Source organism: Parambassis ranga, chromosome 21 (assembly GCF_900634625.1).
Source record: "Parambassis ranga chromosome 21, fParRan2.1, whole genome shotgun sequence".
NCBI classification, from domain to species: domain Eukaryota; kingdom Metazoa; phylum Chordata; class Actinopteri; family Ambassidae; genus Parambassis; species Parambassis ranga.
In genome coordinates this window covers 5513160-5528176 of record NC_041041.1, presented here as the reverse complement: position 1 = coordinate 5528176, position 15017 = coordinate 5513160, and the positions used below count along the sequence as shown (strand labels likewise).

The following is a 15017-nucleotide window of genomic DNA, read 5'->3' as shown; positions in this document are numbered from 1 at the left end:
TTATGATTTTTTTTTTGTGTTCAGTGGTAAGTTATTAAAGCAACACAATGGAGTATAATGGGAAAATTACAGCCCTGCACACAACACTGTCGCCCTACAGCAAGAAGGTTGAATCCAGCTAGGGAGTTTGCGTGTTCTGCTTGTGCTTGTTAGGTTAATTGGGAGCACTAAATCATAGGTATGAGTGCTAATACTCAATAGATCATGGGTAGTTTCCTGTGTATTCCTACCCTAAACACACAGTGATATAATCATCACTATCATTATAGAATCACATATTCATCACAATAGGGATGATTAGTACACTTTAGACCTGTTCAGCCTCTTGCATTCACATAGTTATTAGCTGATATGCAATCAACATGATTTTGTAAGCATTATTTTAAGGGAAAAAATACATAGTATCACTTTTTCCATACATAGTAAATTTTATATAAGAGAAGGATGTCTGTTAATGGTGTGGTCAAGTTGGGATTGAAGGGACAATGGACAACATGTGTGTAGACTCAGAGCCGGTTCTGTTTTTCAGTGATTTTTAGTCTCCCCTAGTCGGTCACAGCTTACAAATTATATCCTCATGTGTAATAACTGGATCATTGGCAGAGTTTAGGATGCGTTTGAGTGGTGGATTACGTCTCGCTCTGTGCCTGGGATGCGACATTGACGGGCCATTTGGCAGACGGTTTCGTTCAAAGCGCCTTACAGGACCATTGCTCACGTGTTCAGCACAGCTGGTCCGAATAAGAATCAAACCTCTCACTCTGGCAGTATTGGTGTCATTCTCCACTGTGAGGGCCACAAAACCAGCTGGCTGTAACCCCCACACCTCCCTTCCAAACTAAGCCCCCGACTGCAGCTATAATGTCAGAAGCTGCAGGGTTGAGTGCCAACACATAGACGCCTACTGATGATATGAGTCCTGTCTTTCATCCATGTCGTGTTAGTACTACTTCAACCTCTTAAACACTTAAACACTGAGTGGCAGACCAAATTTATAGCCTAACCTTGTCTTGATTCCACATTGTGTGTTTAAAATCGTTGTGTGTGTGTGTATGTGTTTGCGTGCGCATGCTCACCAAGAGGGTACATCCTTCAGTGATCGATTTTGAAGGGTGCTGTAATGCATTTTAAAAGGCTAGACACTAAAGCTGTCAGCCCTGCAGGGAGAATGATAGAAACAAGTTAGGAAATGCCAGGCAACCAACCGTCTGGGCTCGTCCTCCCCAAGGATTTTCACCTCAAAGCTCTCAATGTCGTAATCTTGTCTTCTTGCTACAGTAAATATGATGTCAACAGAAGGGATGCATACTATGGTGGATTTGGAAATGTGTCAAGGAAAGAACAGGACACAAACTTTTTTGTTGGTGATGCTGAAACAGAGGTAGATTTCACAATTCAGTGGTTATGAGTAGAACAGGACAGAATGTCAAAGTGAGGGTTGAATAAATTTCATTCACTATGAGGAATGCATAATGAGGAAATAACTCAATGCCAAATTTCTCCTGTTTGGTCGTAGTCACTGATGTTTTTTTCTGTTAGGTTTGATCAGATTATTACTAGATTAGACTCAAAACACTTTTGTCTTTCACACTGTTTGATAGGGTACCTTCTGATTTTTATAAATAAAATAACAAATGAGGTTTAGCTACTGGTAGCTTATTTGGTACTCTTAAATCAGATATCAGTCCATCCATCCATCTTCTGAATTCGCTTTGTCATGTAGTACAGGGTCATGGGGGGCTGTAGTCTATCCCTGGACACGTCGCCAGAACAACATACACAGACAAACAACCATTCCAACCACACTTGCACTCACCCCTGCGGGCAATTTAGAGTCACCAATTAATCTAACAAGCACATCTTTAGAATGTGGGAGGAAGCCGGAGTACCCGGAGAAAACCCATCAGGCACAAGGAGAACCTGCACTCACCACACACAAAGGCTCCTGGAACCTTCCTGCTGTGAGGCGACAGTGCTAACCACTGAATCTGATATCTTCATGGAAATCTTTAAATCTGCTGTTAATGTCCACTTGGACCCAAGGGGGAACTTGTACTGAATACACTTTTCAAATGCAAGATATCAAGAATTTTTAGACAGAATTTCCACTTTGAGCAGCACTAGGTTAAATTTGTGGACAGCATCTTCCAAAGGCTGCATTTAAGGACTTGATTGTATCACCAGCTGCAACAAGGCTGTTCCATTTTGAAGACCTCCTCAAATCTGGCACAGAAATGCAGTGTTTCTTTCCCTTTTAGCAAAAGGTTGTAGTTGGTGGATCGTTTTTAGCCCAACTCATTCCGAGATTAAATCGGCTGGTTGTGATTGGATCCCCCCCCCCAAGAGCAGCCAACTCCACAAAAACATGTCCAACAGACACAGAGTTCTCTTTGAAATCCCCTGCAGCTGTCAGGGTGGCCGCACATTGTGACAACAGACACTAATGGGAAATCTTCCATAGGTCAGTCTCATTTAACAACACTCGGCGCATCCATGTCTGTCTACGGAGGCATGGCCTTTGAAGGATGACATGATTAGACATTGGTAAATCTTAAAGGACACGTCATGATGCTGTGCTTAAACACCAACCCCACTGGTTGGTGGAGTAGCAGCATTTCTAAACAGTATATTCAAAAATTCTAGTTTTCTTTGTGGATGTATTTTTAAAATACCTCTTTAGTCCCTGGCCTGTTTTCCATGAGAGCAGCTTTTTTTTCTATTATTGCTGTCTGCACATGTAGGCAGTAGAAGAAGATGATTCTCATAAAGTAGACATCTGTGATCTGTGAAGATGGCCGACTGTCACCTCCGATGGCTCGTTTGGATCTTGTTCTTGCTTGATGGGATTAGCAGCAGTAAAAAGTTTAAGGGTCTCAGTGCAGCTCACAGACAAGCCACAGATGGATGGAAGGGTTTATGATAACGGGACATTAGTACAGACACAGCAGCACATGTACACAACCTGACACAGGTTTACAAGCCATAACATATCTCTACACAGGCGTTGTCAATAGAGGTGTGCACTTAAAAGACTGCAATATAAAACCATTTCTGGTATTGTTTCCTTTATTGTGCCAAGAGAATCAGGAAAGCTGCTCAGCACTTCTGCTTTTTACTGGTGGTTTTATTTGGGTTAGCCACAATCCCGCCCCTTCCTATCTCCCTACCGAAGCCGGGCCATTCGTTTTTGTCGGCCATCACATCATGTGGCTAAAATGTCTTCTTCTATTCTGAAGAACACTACAGGAAGGTGTTAAATTCAAAGATTTTGTCGCTGATTTAGTAGTCTGAATCAAGTCACTTGTGCACAAGGAAACTACAACTTTCAGATCCGAACACTTGGCAGATGTTCAATATTAAATGTTTCCATTTGGGATTTGGGAAAAAACTTTTTCAGGACATCCCCAACTTTTAACCAGCCTTCTTGAGTGTGTGATTTTAAAGTATATCAGAAAAGTTTGGATAGAATCTGTCCTCAGGAATGATGCGAGTTTTCCCTCTGTGTTCTCTCTTTTAGACGGCATTCTCCTTTTTATCACTGTCTCAGCCTTCCCTCCTTTTCATGCAATTCACACGCTGCTCATATTCAGGTCTATCTCTGCATCTGTTACCCACCCCCACCCCTCTCTCTCTCTCTCTCTCTCTCTCTCTCTCTCTCTCTGCTTCCTCTTGTCTTTGCATTCATTTCATGTTTAGCTCCACAGTTTGACCTCCAAGTCCTCTGTACAGTGTCCCACTTGCTGCTTAAGTATTCTGCAAACACCAGCATGTGTTATTGCTCCTTCTTACTTTGTGAGACAGCAGGAATTTTCCATAGATCTGGTCTCTCTATAAAACTGCTCAGCCCTGACAGATTGTGTTGATGAATCAGCCTCCGTCTGCCCTGCACACAAGTGCTTTTCTCTGTGGCATTGCTCTGCCTGACTGCTGTCTGCCTGTTGTATAACTCCCCTGTTTGTGCATTTGTCCCATGACCGTCCTCCAAAAGTAAAATACACATTGCAAAACTTGAAATTTTGAACTTTTATATTTTGATATTTTGTCTGATGAACATGTTTCTTCCCCATCTGGCAGGTATTTAGTGTTTTCCCTTCTGTAAGCTCAAATATTCCATTAATTTGATAGATCATTTATTAGGATTGAAGGTTTGTCTGATTCATAACTCTATAGAAGCAACTAAATGTGATTTTAGGAAAATGCAACCAGCTGCTCCATGTGGACAGCTGCAGTGTGCAATAGAGCCAACTTTTTGAAGTCAGTTTGTCTTGGTGTTGAAATTGATACCCATCCAAGTTATGCCACTACATTGGAATAACATGCTGAAGCATAAACTCATATGTCAACAAAAGACTTCTCTCTTTCCATCTTTCTCACCATTGAAATTAAAATCAGTCATCCATTTTATATCTTGGGTGTCATTTCCATCTGCGTGAGTGCAGTTAAAAAGCAGCTCAGACCGATGTCTACATGTAGTTTATGTCCATTAAAGTTGTAGTGTGTGTGTTTTTTTTCTCTTTTTTTACCTTTCAACTTTGAATTTAGGATGCTTTACTTATGTATATGGATTTAAATATAAGTCTTTTCATGCAAAGAAGCTGTGACAGGAAAAAAAAACTCTGTTTATCAAAGATGTGAAATAGTGGAAGGTTGTACTTAATACTTTGGTTACAAGAAAATTAAAGGTTTTAAATCTTTGTATTAAATAAGTTTGCTCTAATACGGAGCTACTAAGACCATTCTGGCTGACATGCTAAACTTGATGCTACTACACTTGCTGACCTAGTGGTTGTGTTCAACAAAGAGTGTGAAGACAGTTTTTCAGTAGCACATATACCTCAACACTCACCACCTGATCTCTAATACATAACCTCATTTAAGCAAACTAAAGGAACATTTGACTCCTACACCTTGTTAACAGTGACACTTGTGACCTATACATGAACTTACAGAGCAGCTTTTGTCTCGAGACGGTGTTTGGGTTGCTTCCTTAAGTCGCCTGCAAGTTAGTGCTAGCTAGTGTTGTTCATCTGCTGCAGTAGGACCCTCAGGTGAGCATAAACATCACATGCTTTGGATGTCCCTCACATAAAGTTACTACATGACAGTAACAGTAAAACTGACATGAAAAGCCATGTTACAATGCACTCACTTTTTGGCAATAGAAATGAGAACCTTTAACAAACTATGGTTCTTCTGTGGTAACAAAGATCCAGTAAAGACCAGTCATGAACTTTGAAATCTCAACCTTGAGTTTTTGAACCAACATATAAACATGATAGAAACTTAATCACTTGCTGCTGTTGCTTGTTTTGTTAGTTTATTTGCTGCTGAGCATCTTGAAAACATCCAGTAACATTTAATCTTGTAGCAGATGCTGGTGTGCCGTCAGTTCAGCCAGCGGAATAACCTTAGTTTCCCTTTATCTGTTTGATTGGCATGCTGAGAAAAGAACAAGGGCTGCAGCAGATTTTTCAGAGCCTTCATCTGTCAAACGAGAGCAAGAACTTGTGTAATCTCAAAACGAACACATGTCCATTTCCTTGCATCAGTCTATATAAATTAGACGCCAGTCACGATAATAGAAATCCAACTTTGACTGTGCATTCTCTCTCCCTCTGCTCAGTCAGTGTAGTTTGACCTCCAAGCTTTTCTGAAACATTTCATATTACTGCAGCACAATTTGAAGGGGAGGTTTTGCATATATTAGGGTGCCACTCTCCTCCATAAATCTGCTCAGCTCTGACACTTTGTGGCCCATCATTTAGCAATCGTCTGTCTCCCGATGTTTCACTCGGCTCTATTTGCCTTCATCCTGCATTTGTTTTGGTTGTCGGCAGTTGTTTTATGCTTGTACTTGTCAGGTTTTTCGAGGAGAATATTAAGCAGGGAAAGTTGATGGACTGCAGAATATTGCAAGTGAACATGATGAAAGAGAATTCTTAAGTTAACCAGACAAACCTCTCCCTCTACTTCTCTCTCTCTCTGTCCAGGTGTTCAAAATGAAGGCAGTCCAGCTAGCTGAGAAGCTGCTTCCTGCCTTCAACACCCCGACTGGGATTCCCTGGGCCATGGTCAACCTAAAGAGGTTAGTAATACTACCACAGGAAACCAGCCTGTCATCTTATTACCTGTGCTGTTATTATGAAGTCAGACCTGTTAGAATCAATCATCAAAGAAAAGAGATATGCACCCGCGCTTTGACACTTCACGAGTGAGGGGTCAGTTGAAAGGTTTTGTGTGTGCATGGGATATTATTAAATGGTACTTCCTTTGTCTGTGTAATTTAGCCACTAGATGGTTACTTCCTGCCTTGAACTCTTAAATTAAAATATTCAGAAAAGAAGTCACATCACATTAAACATTTTTTTTAACATTTATCTTGTTACCATGACGACAGCTTCCAACAGACTACGCTAAAACCAATTGTTGCCTGTAGGTGGTGCTATGACTAACTCAACATGACACTCGGATGGAATCTGGCTCAGTCTCAAGCTACACAGCTAGTCAGGTCATGGTGCACATGCCAAATTTGGCAGATAAAGCCGAAAAACCTGTGTTTTGGCTGTTGGCTGTTGGCTGAATAATTAAAGATTTGCTACAGGGCACTTTTAAACTCTATTGGCAAGACTCATAAATACAATAGTTTTGTGAGTTTTAAGTGCATTTTTATTTGGCTGAGACTGAATATCTGATACTGTAACTCAGAAATACTACAACAACATAGAACAACGATTTACGATTTATGACTATCAACTGTCAAAGCCTAAATGTGACATTTGAGACCTGAATTATTGTTCAGTAATCAAACTGCTCTGACCTCAAATAACTCATATTTTTAAAGTGCCACACACCCACACATTCATTTTCAATGATTAGACCTTTTCACAGGAGTGTGTGGGTGTGTACAAACTGTGCCGCAAGGGCAGGACAACTTACACTTTCTTCATCATTATCATCATCATTATTATTTTTACATAATTTGGTCACCTTGTATACTCACAATGTACAGTAGCTGCCCTCAAGTACAGAAAGAATTAGCGGGGGAGTGTGTGTGTGTGTGTGTTAACCGGCTGCAGAAAATCTTAAAGAAGTGTTACATTGAACTTTGAGAATCTTTTAGTCACCATGTTACCACTCAGCTTGTCACAGTGGACTACTTTGCTGATATATGAATGATGAATATTGCCATAATATTTCCTTTTTGGTCCCTCTGTTGGTTTTTTCTTTCTTTTCATTCCACTGTGATATTCGTGTGTGTGTGTGTGTGTGTGTGTGTGTGTGTGTGTGTGTGTGTGTGTGCACCTTTTGCCCGTATAATCAACTTACATGTACCTATTCATTGTGCGAAACAATAAAATACAATGAAGTTGCTTTATTAATCCACAGTTGTTGCTAAGCAGCCAGTCACAGTCTGAGTCTGTGAGTGTGTGTGTGAATGTGTGTGTGTGTGTGAGTGTGTGTGTGTGTGTGTGTGTGTGTGAGTGTGTGTGTGAGTGTGTGACCCTAGCATCCTGTTATAGACATTTGCAGGTTGTTGAGAATATGTGTAGAGGAAGAGCGGTCCTTTTTCTCAAGGTAATTCTGAATTGTCAGAGCGCAGATGCTTTGTCTTTTATATGAATCTCTCATCAGAGATCCAAAGCATGTTAAAGCATACACAAACACACAATACACACAACACAGAGCCAGACAAAGCATGTTCATACTTACAAAAACACTGCTACACATGCTCATACATAAGCAAATGCCCTTCAAGACCAATTGTGCACAAACTAAACAGAAAACAGACACACAGGCCCCTCTCTCATTTCCATTAGATTGGACAAATAAGGTGCTACATACACACACATCACATTAATGTTACATGCACTCATAAAATTGAAGCCTCTCCAGCTGCCTCCTGTGTCACATATGGTCAGGAATAAAGGTCGTTCCTCTCCTGCTGTGAATCATGAACAGGTAGTGAACCTGTCGCACAGACAGATCTCTCTGGTCATTAATATATTCCGTAGTTTAGTGATAGTCTTATCCTTTAAGACCTATATGAGATTTCCTATAAACGATTGACATAATTATGAACATTTCAGAGCTAAAACTGTGTGCAGTCATTTTTATTTATTTTTTTTAGGTGTAGTTTTCATAGTGACTACGATCTATATGCTTAATAGTTCACAGAATTGATGAAGCTGTTAAGGGGAGCAGCAAAATGTCCTCAAGGAACCCCGACAAGTCCAATTCACTATCTACATCCAATTTAAGCAGTCCCTGCCCCTGCTGCAAGCTCTTGAATAAAAAAACATGACTTGGATGACTCAGAATCTGACAGATAGTTAAAATTATCTTTTTCAAATTTTTTGGCCTTGCCTGAAGTGCCAATTAATGATTTTTTTATGTTTTTTTTTTATTTTACAGCTAGAAACTATAGTCTTGAAATCCACAAATATTTGATTCACAGTCTGTATATAATGATGGATACTGTCATCATAAGCGGGGGAGATGTTGCACCAGGCTGTAAACATGTTTATTTCTGCGATTTTATCAATGGAGCAAGCCTCAAGTGGCCGTTTGTGGTACTGCAGCCTCTGCTTGTCCCAATTTTGGTCGATTAATTCACTTTTCTTTCTTCTTGTCTGTTTTTTTTTTTTACCTCTCCTCCTTTCCAGCGGTGTTGGCCGTAACTGGGGTTGGGCATCAGCAGGCAGCAGCATCCTGGCTGAGTTTGGGACTTTGCACATGGAGTTTGTTCACGTCACCTACCTGACAGGAAACCCTGCTTACTACCAGAAGGTACTGCTGTGCTACTGTGTTGCTACAGGGTGTGTCCATGTTGGCATGTGGTCATACATATAACAAAAACATTGATGGTTTGTAACCTGTGAGAATGTTCTGGCAGTTATGAAGGTGTAGTGACACTGAGAAGCGACTGTTCTCGTGTAAACATCTTTCTTATGTGCTAATAGTTTGTTAATTGGCTATTTTTGCTCGTATTTTCCTCACGATGACAGCCAATTCCAAACTACTACTCTGTAGTTATCATAAAATCTTAGCAATTTGTGTATGAAAACACCTTCTCTATCAGGTTAATTATTCTGCATCATTTGATCATCTCAGGTGATGCACATCCGAAAGCTGCTCGCGAAAATGGACCGACCCAACGGGCTCTACCCGAACTACCTGAACCCCCGCACAGGCCGCTGGGGCCAGCGTAAGTACAGCTTTTATTTAAGGATCTCTTAAGATCAGGAGGAAATAAAAATACAGCATTGAATTTTTAAAAAAGTGATTTCTGTTGTGTTTCCAGTATTTAATCTGAGAATTTCTGGCTCACTGATGGAAGAAAGCGTCTATGTTCTGTGAGCCTTAGATGATCATGTAGTCAGATATGCAATGAAGAGGTGGAGGAGAGATTAACGCTAAAAGTAAGGGAAGGGAATGAATCTTCTTTAATAAGAACAAATTGAACAGAGTAGAAGAAGATGGAGGACATGGACTACAGTATTCCCAGTATTATTGATCTCATTTGGCAGGGTGCCTGTGGAAATTAACAGCTCTCTCACTGAAGTTAGGCATGACTCGTCGGTCTCCCCATGAAACATCTTATTCCTGATCATTTTTTTAACAAATACAGAAAAGTAGTTTCATGCAGCGTAAAGGGACAAACAAGAGGTGTCACTTGCACTTAATAGAAGCCCTGTCATATCAATCAAACAAAGCTTTTTGAACCAAAAAAAAATGAAAGAATGAGCGACACAGGATGAAAAAAACGCACGACACATTCACACACACGGTCATACCGCGCCCTGAACAGACTCTGTATATTACGAGGCGCCCCCTAGCGGTTTGGAGGACAACAAACAAGCCGGATTAAGCCGGATTGAGCATGGACACTCGTGTGTGATGGCCAGATTTAAAATTAGGTCTGAGTGTATCCAGCTTAAAGGCTATCCGGATTCAATCCTGGATTGACTTTCTCCAGTGTGAATGGGGCCTTAGCTAATGTCTAGTATTTTAACCAGTAGCCTCAACTTGTCAATCATGGACCTGCAGGTTTTAGTACATTCTGTTGGCTGCAGATGCTGCCCCAAAATGTGTCTTTTATCTTCACAGTGTGACTCTATACCCTTAAAGGATGCAGAAAGATTCTAATTACTGAATAAATCCTGATCCAGACTTGTCTGACTGTCCTACTTACACAGCTGATAATGAACCGATATGCTTTTATTTACTGTGTAGTGTCAGTCTTTTGAGTCATCACCCAAATAAAAAATCAGATCAGATAGTGAACATTCCCTTTTCATATAAACTCACCGAGTGTGTATACATTTCTCTCCCAACATTTCAAGCTATAATCCCAGCATTCATGAAGGCGCACTAAATATTTCTTTTTGTTTATTTTTCTGCAGTTTAAAACCTGAGAGGACGTTTAACAGACTCAGATGCTGGATGACAGATATGTAGAGGGTCACAGTTTATCTTAACGCTCCAACAGAATATTAAAACTTCATGGATAATAAAATATTCTGTTATATGCCCTCAGAAGTATTTTTTTAAAACAGAGCTGTGTAGTTTTTGCTCGTCGATCAGATATGACGATATTCTCAGGGTTTGCTCTTTCGTTCACTGGGAGGAAATGAAAAGATGAAATCTGTTTAAATCTGAATATATTGTGGGTTTCCGACTCGGTGAGTGAGTGCCTTTTTTTAAAAAAATCAATTACCAAACACAAATAAGTGGAAGGGAAAACAATACACTATGCTCAGAAGAGAAAACAAAGTAGGCAATGGTACCAAAAAGAATTACCGAAGACTGCAGTTGGCCCACCAGATGAAATCTCTGTCGCTCTTGTCTTTACAAGTCAACAAGTACAAAAAAAAAAGCAGTCATGGACAGATAGATAAATGGAAGGGCTCATTAATGGACGGATAGGTGGCTTGACAGTCAGAGTGATGCACTTGTAAGTGCACAGACTTTGGGCCAAACGCAGAGAAAAATAAATGGGCGGAAGATGGAGGGGGGACGGATTGATTGATGGATGAATGAGTGCATTAACAGATGGATAGTGAGCTGCATGACTAGGCAGGTGATGATGGATGTTTTATTTGTTTCTGTGTGTGTGTGTTTGTGTGTGTGTGAGGGCGGGTTTGTGTGTATGAGCAGTGTTTCTTTGCACACACCACTCTCCTCTCCATTAACATGCTTTCTCTTTATTCTTTGTAACATGTATGTATGTTGTGTATTTGCAGCTTGGACACATTAATTAGCTGCCATTCTACTTTGTTTTTCTCAACCAGCTTTATTGATTAGGTGCACGCAGGGTAATTAATGTGTAACTTGAAGGGGCTCTGGGCAAATAATGTCCTTGAAAGGTGACAAAAACAAAAAAAGTAATGAGGCGAAAGTTTTTTTTCCCTCAAATATATCACCATGTTTCCAGTTTAGCCATTTAAGCTATGAAGTAAACACGTCCAGTCATGCGTAACCTTTACTGTACCCTTGTCTACACATTAGGTTTTTTTGTTGGTGCTTGAAGCCGGGTGACTCTTTGCAATGTGGGGGGAAAAAAAATGAGCTGTTTTTGCTGAAAAAGCAGCCCGGGGCATGGACACAAAATGTTAGCACTACACACCAAGCAAAAGAAGACCTTAAACTTCAGCAACATAAACTAGAAAAACAGCTAAATATCTGTATAAACAACAGCTGAGGGAGTTTGAAATAAGCTGGTTTTCGCTATAAGAGACAACATAATATGGATGTGATGCAGTGGACCAGAAATAGATCTAATACTTAAAAAACAAAATGAAAGTTTTGTGTCTTGGTGTGTGTACACTCTAGCTGTAAATGAGACAAACTTTTGTCAGATTTATTTCTGTAATGGAAATGGTGTTCTTGAACTTTGCCTTTATCTGTGGAAAACAGCCTCAAACGCTCCCTCATGGTTGACTTAAAGCAGATGATGTGCAGGTCTACATGCAGTACTTTTTAAAATAAGCAGCAAAATAAGACTGTAAACAAAGTATGAGGCTCCGGCCGTCAGCTTCTGACAGCTTAACTTAATAACTGTTAACTAACTAACACAAGGCAAAGTGGTGGAGGTTTATGTAGACAGCACCCACCTGTCAATCAAAGCGCCAACACCCTCAACCCTCACTTTTTCAGGCACACAGAGTTGCCCTCTGACTCCATGATGTCCACAACGTCCATCTATTTAAAACCAGGGCTCTGATATTTGCAATAATCAGAGATTTTGTAGGAGGACAGCAGCACTAACACTAAGATGAAATCACATTTAGGAAAATAAACTATGTATAAAGCGTGCTGCTGACAGGATGTGGTTGTCATTTGCATATTTTGGAACACCTGTAAGTGAGGCAGAGTCAAACAGTCACATGCCACATCCATTTAAATTCATTACAGGACCATTTAAACTGAAGAGCGGCAGCGAGGCTGACTCACATCAGAAATTATCCAAACACCACCAGCCAAATTCTGTCTAACATCATCTGACAAGTAAACAACATTTATTTGTAGGTTTTTTGTGTTGGTCTTAAAAAGTCTAATTGGTTTATCAAACTTTGAGTGCAAAACTTTAACAATCTCTCACCTGCCATTGTTCTGACGAGTGTGGGTGGAAGCTTGAAGAAGTATGATTGTTAGTACTGGGTGAGAGATACATGCGAATGTGTGTTACAGTGTACAAATCTGTGTGTGTGTGTGTGTTTCCTTCTTTGCAGAGTGTAGGTGTGTAGACTGTAGTTAAGCCAACCTAATGAGGAATGAGTCTGAGCTCCTCTGTCCTAATGAGATCCTGCTGTGACTGACAGTCTTATTACCCACACACTCCTCTGTCTTACTACGACACAGCACTACCTACACACACACACACACACACACACACACACACACACACCCACACACACACACACCACCCACTCCCTGTTTTAACCTACTCACAGGCGCTCACATAAACATAGTCTGTCAGACGTCCCTACATCTGTGCATAGCCATACATCTTAATTAATTATTACTGAAATGGAGGATTGTGTTTAAAGGAAGGAAAATTGAATATTCTGTCCGTATTTATGTCGCAAGCAGAAGCTTAAACAAACACACAGATCATTAGAAAAGACATTAGGATTTACAGTGTTAATAGGATGTGTCCATCAGCCACAAAATCAGAACGTATAGTCTGTGGGGTGATTCATAATATAAATAATATTTATTTACTTTCTCACTCTCAAGGACTAGGACACAATAACACAGTGATACACTGGCACAGATCTGGATATCCCCGAGGAATGTATCCATGCAGTTATACACAACAAACTCCAAATCGCCAAGGTGTTGACATGGGCTGATGTCAAGAGACATCTGCCTGAGTTTATAACCATGAATGAGACTTGGGTTAACAACACTCCAACCAAAGATAAGTCCAAACCGTTTAAACAGCCAGAGGCAACAAATCAGTGAAGTCTGTATCACGGCGATGGTCTCTGTAAAGCATTACTTGTTATTAATTTCTTCTCTAATTTTTCAGTCAATTAAACAAAAATAACCTGCTGTGAATGAACAAATTAAGAGTCAGCATGCATCCCACATACAAAAGTCAGCACAAAACAAAATGTAATTAAACTTAAATAATGTTTTTCAACCATAAGGGGTTTCTGTGAATACCCTTTAGATACTGAAGTCACTTTTTTCCTGATGTGTCGCGTTCAAATCATTATATCAGTAGTCCCAGCTATTTTTACAACAAGCAATTTTATTTTTCCACCCAAAGCAGAACTATGAATCGTGGGCTTTCTTCCACTGCTCCATTAGAGACTAGTCACTAAGTAGTTAGTTAATGTAAACACAGCCTGTTTGCAGGAAACAAGCTGAACCCATGTAGTTGAGTGTCAGGGTCTGAGGCTGAGATGCAGCAGTCTCTGTACTCTCTCTGTGTGTCGTCCATTTTATTATCTGGGGAGCCGACGTTGGAGAGCTTGATAAATTGGAGAGCTGGTCCTCTGCCTTCCTTCCACTTGTTAAAAGGAAAATATTCCACATAAAACTCTCTTTTTGTCTGGTTACCTTGAGTGGTGTACAAAATGGAAACTACAGGCTATCTTTGCCAGGCTGCATAGACATGAATTAAACTGTCACCCTCTGTATCATACAAAGATGTTATTAGCATTTACCCCCGGAGGCCCGTGTCCTTGACCTCTGCTTTATACACAGGATGTGTTTGAAGCTTTATAAAGATGTCTCTTTAATGTGCGTTTGAAGCCAGCTCCTTCTGCAATCTCTGCCTTTGATTGACAGGCACTCCCTGCACTACCCAGATCCTTTGATTGGCAGAAAAATGATGGAGAAGTAGACACACACACACACACATATACTCCCTGTATTTGTGTGTGTGGGGGTGGATGCTACGTTGAAAGAGTGTGGGAGGTGATTGTGAAACAGAGGTTTAGGTGAAAGGAAGAAGAAAAGAACAGAAAGACCAATTTGTATTTTAATCTCCTCTGACTGGTTATTATTCCCCTTACACTTTCAAACTGTGTTTTTGTGAAGAACAATCGAGCGGTGGTGTATTTTTTTAGCCTTGTAAATAATGTCTCTGATTTCAGTTATTTGTGTTTTTCACCTAGAGATCATATTTTTTTTAAAAAACATGCCATGTCCAATTCCTTCTGATTTTTTTTCCCTCACATTTTTAGCATAAAAATCAAACACCCAGTACGTTAAAAGAACTTATCACACACAGAAAAAAGGCAAGACTTAAAGGGCTTTAATGTAAGAAACGCTTGTTGTCAGTGAGCAGGATTTCTCACGTGTGTCAGCCTTGATCTTCAAATCACTCCCAAACCCTAAGAAAATATGTACGATGGATGAGAGAGTGCACATGGAAAGGTTTAGGGGTGCTAATATTGAGCTCCTGTCTGTAAGAAGAAAAAAATGCTAACAATCGGAGCTGTGTCACTGTGGTTCAGATCAGAAGGGAGAAGACCAAATCATGCAATTTAAATAATAAGTGT

The 15017-nt window shown here is 40.2% G+C and overlaps 1 protein-coding gene across 2 annotated transcripts in view; it reads left to right on the top strand.

The window, feature by feature from the left end:
- Positions 1–15017, top strand: part of man1a2 (mannosidase, alpha, class 1A, member 2) — an 81893-nt gene that overhangs the window by 53469 nt on the left and 13407 nt on the right. For both annotated transcript variants that reach the window (XM_028393639.1, XM_028393640.1), the window contains exons 7-9: positions 5991–6085; positions 8664–8787; positions 9112–9205. In XM_028393639.1, the coding sequence (XP_028249440.1) occupies positions 5991–6085; positions 8664–8787; positions 9112–9205 (313 nt within the window). The remainder of the gene's footprint in view (positions 1–5990; positions 6086–8663; positions 8788–9111; positions 9206–15017) is intronic.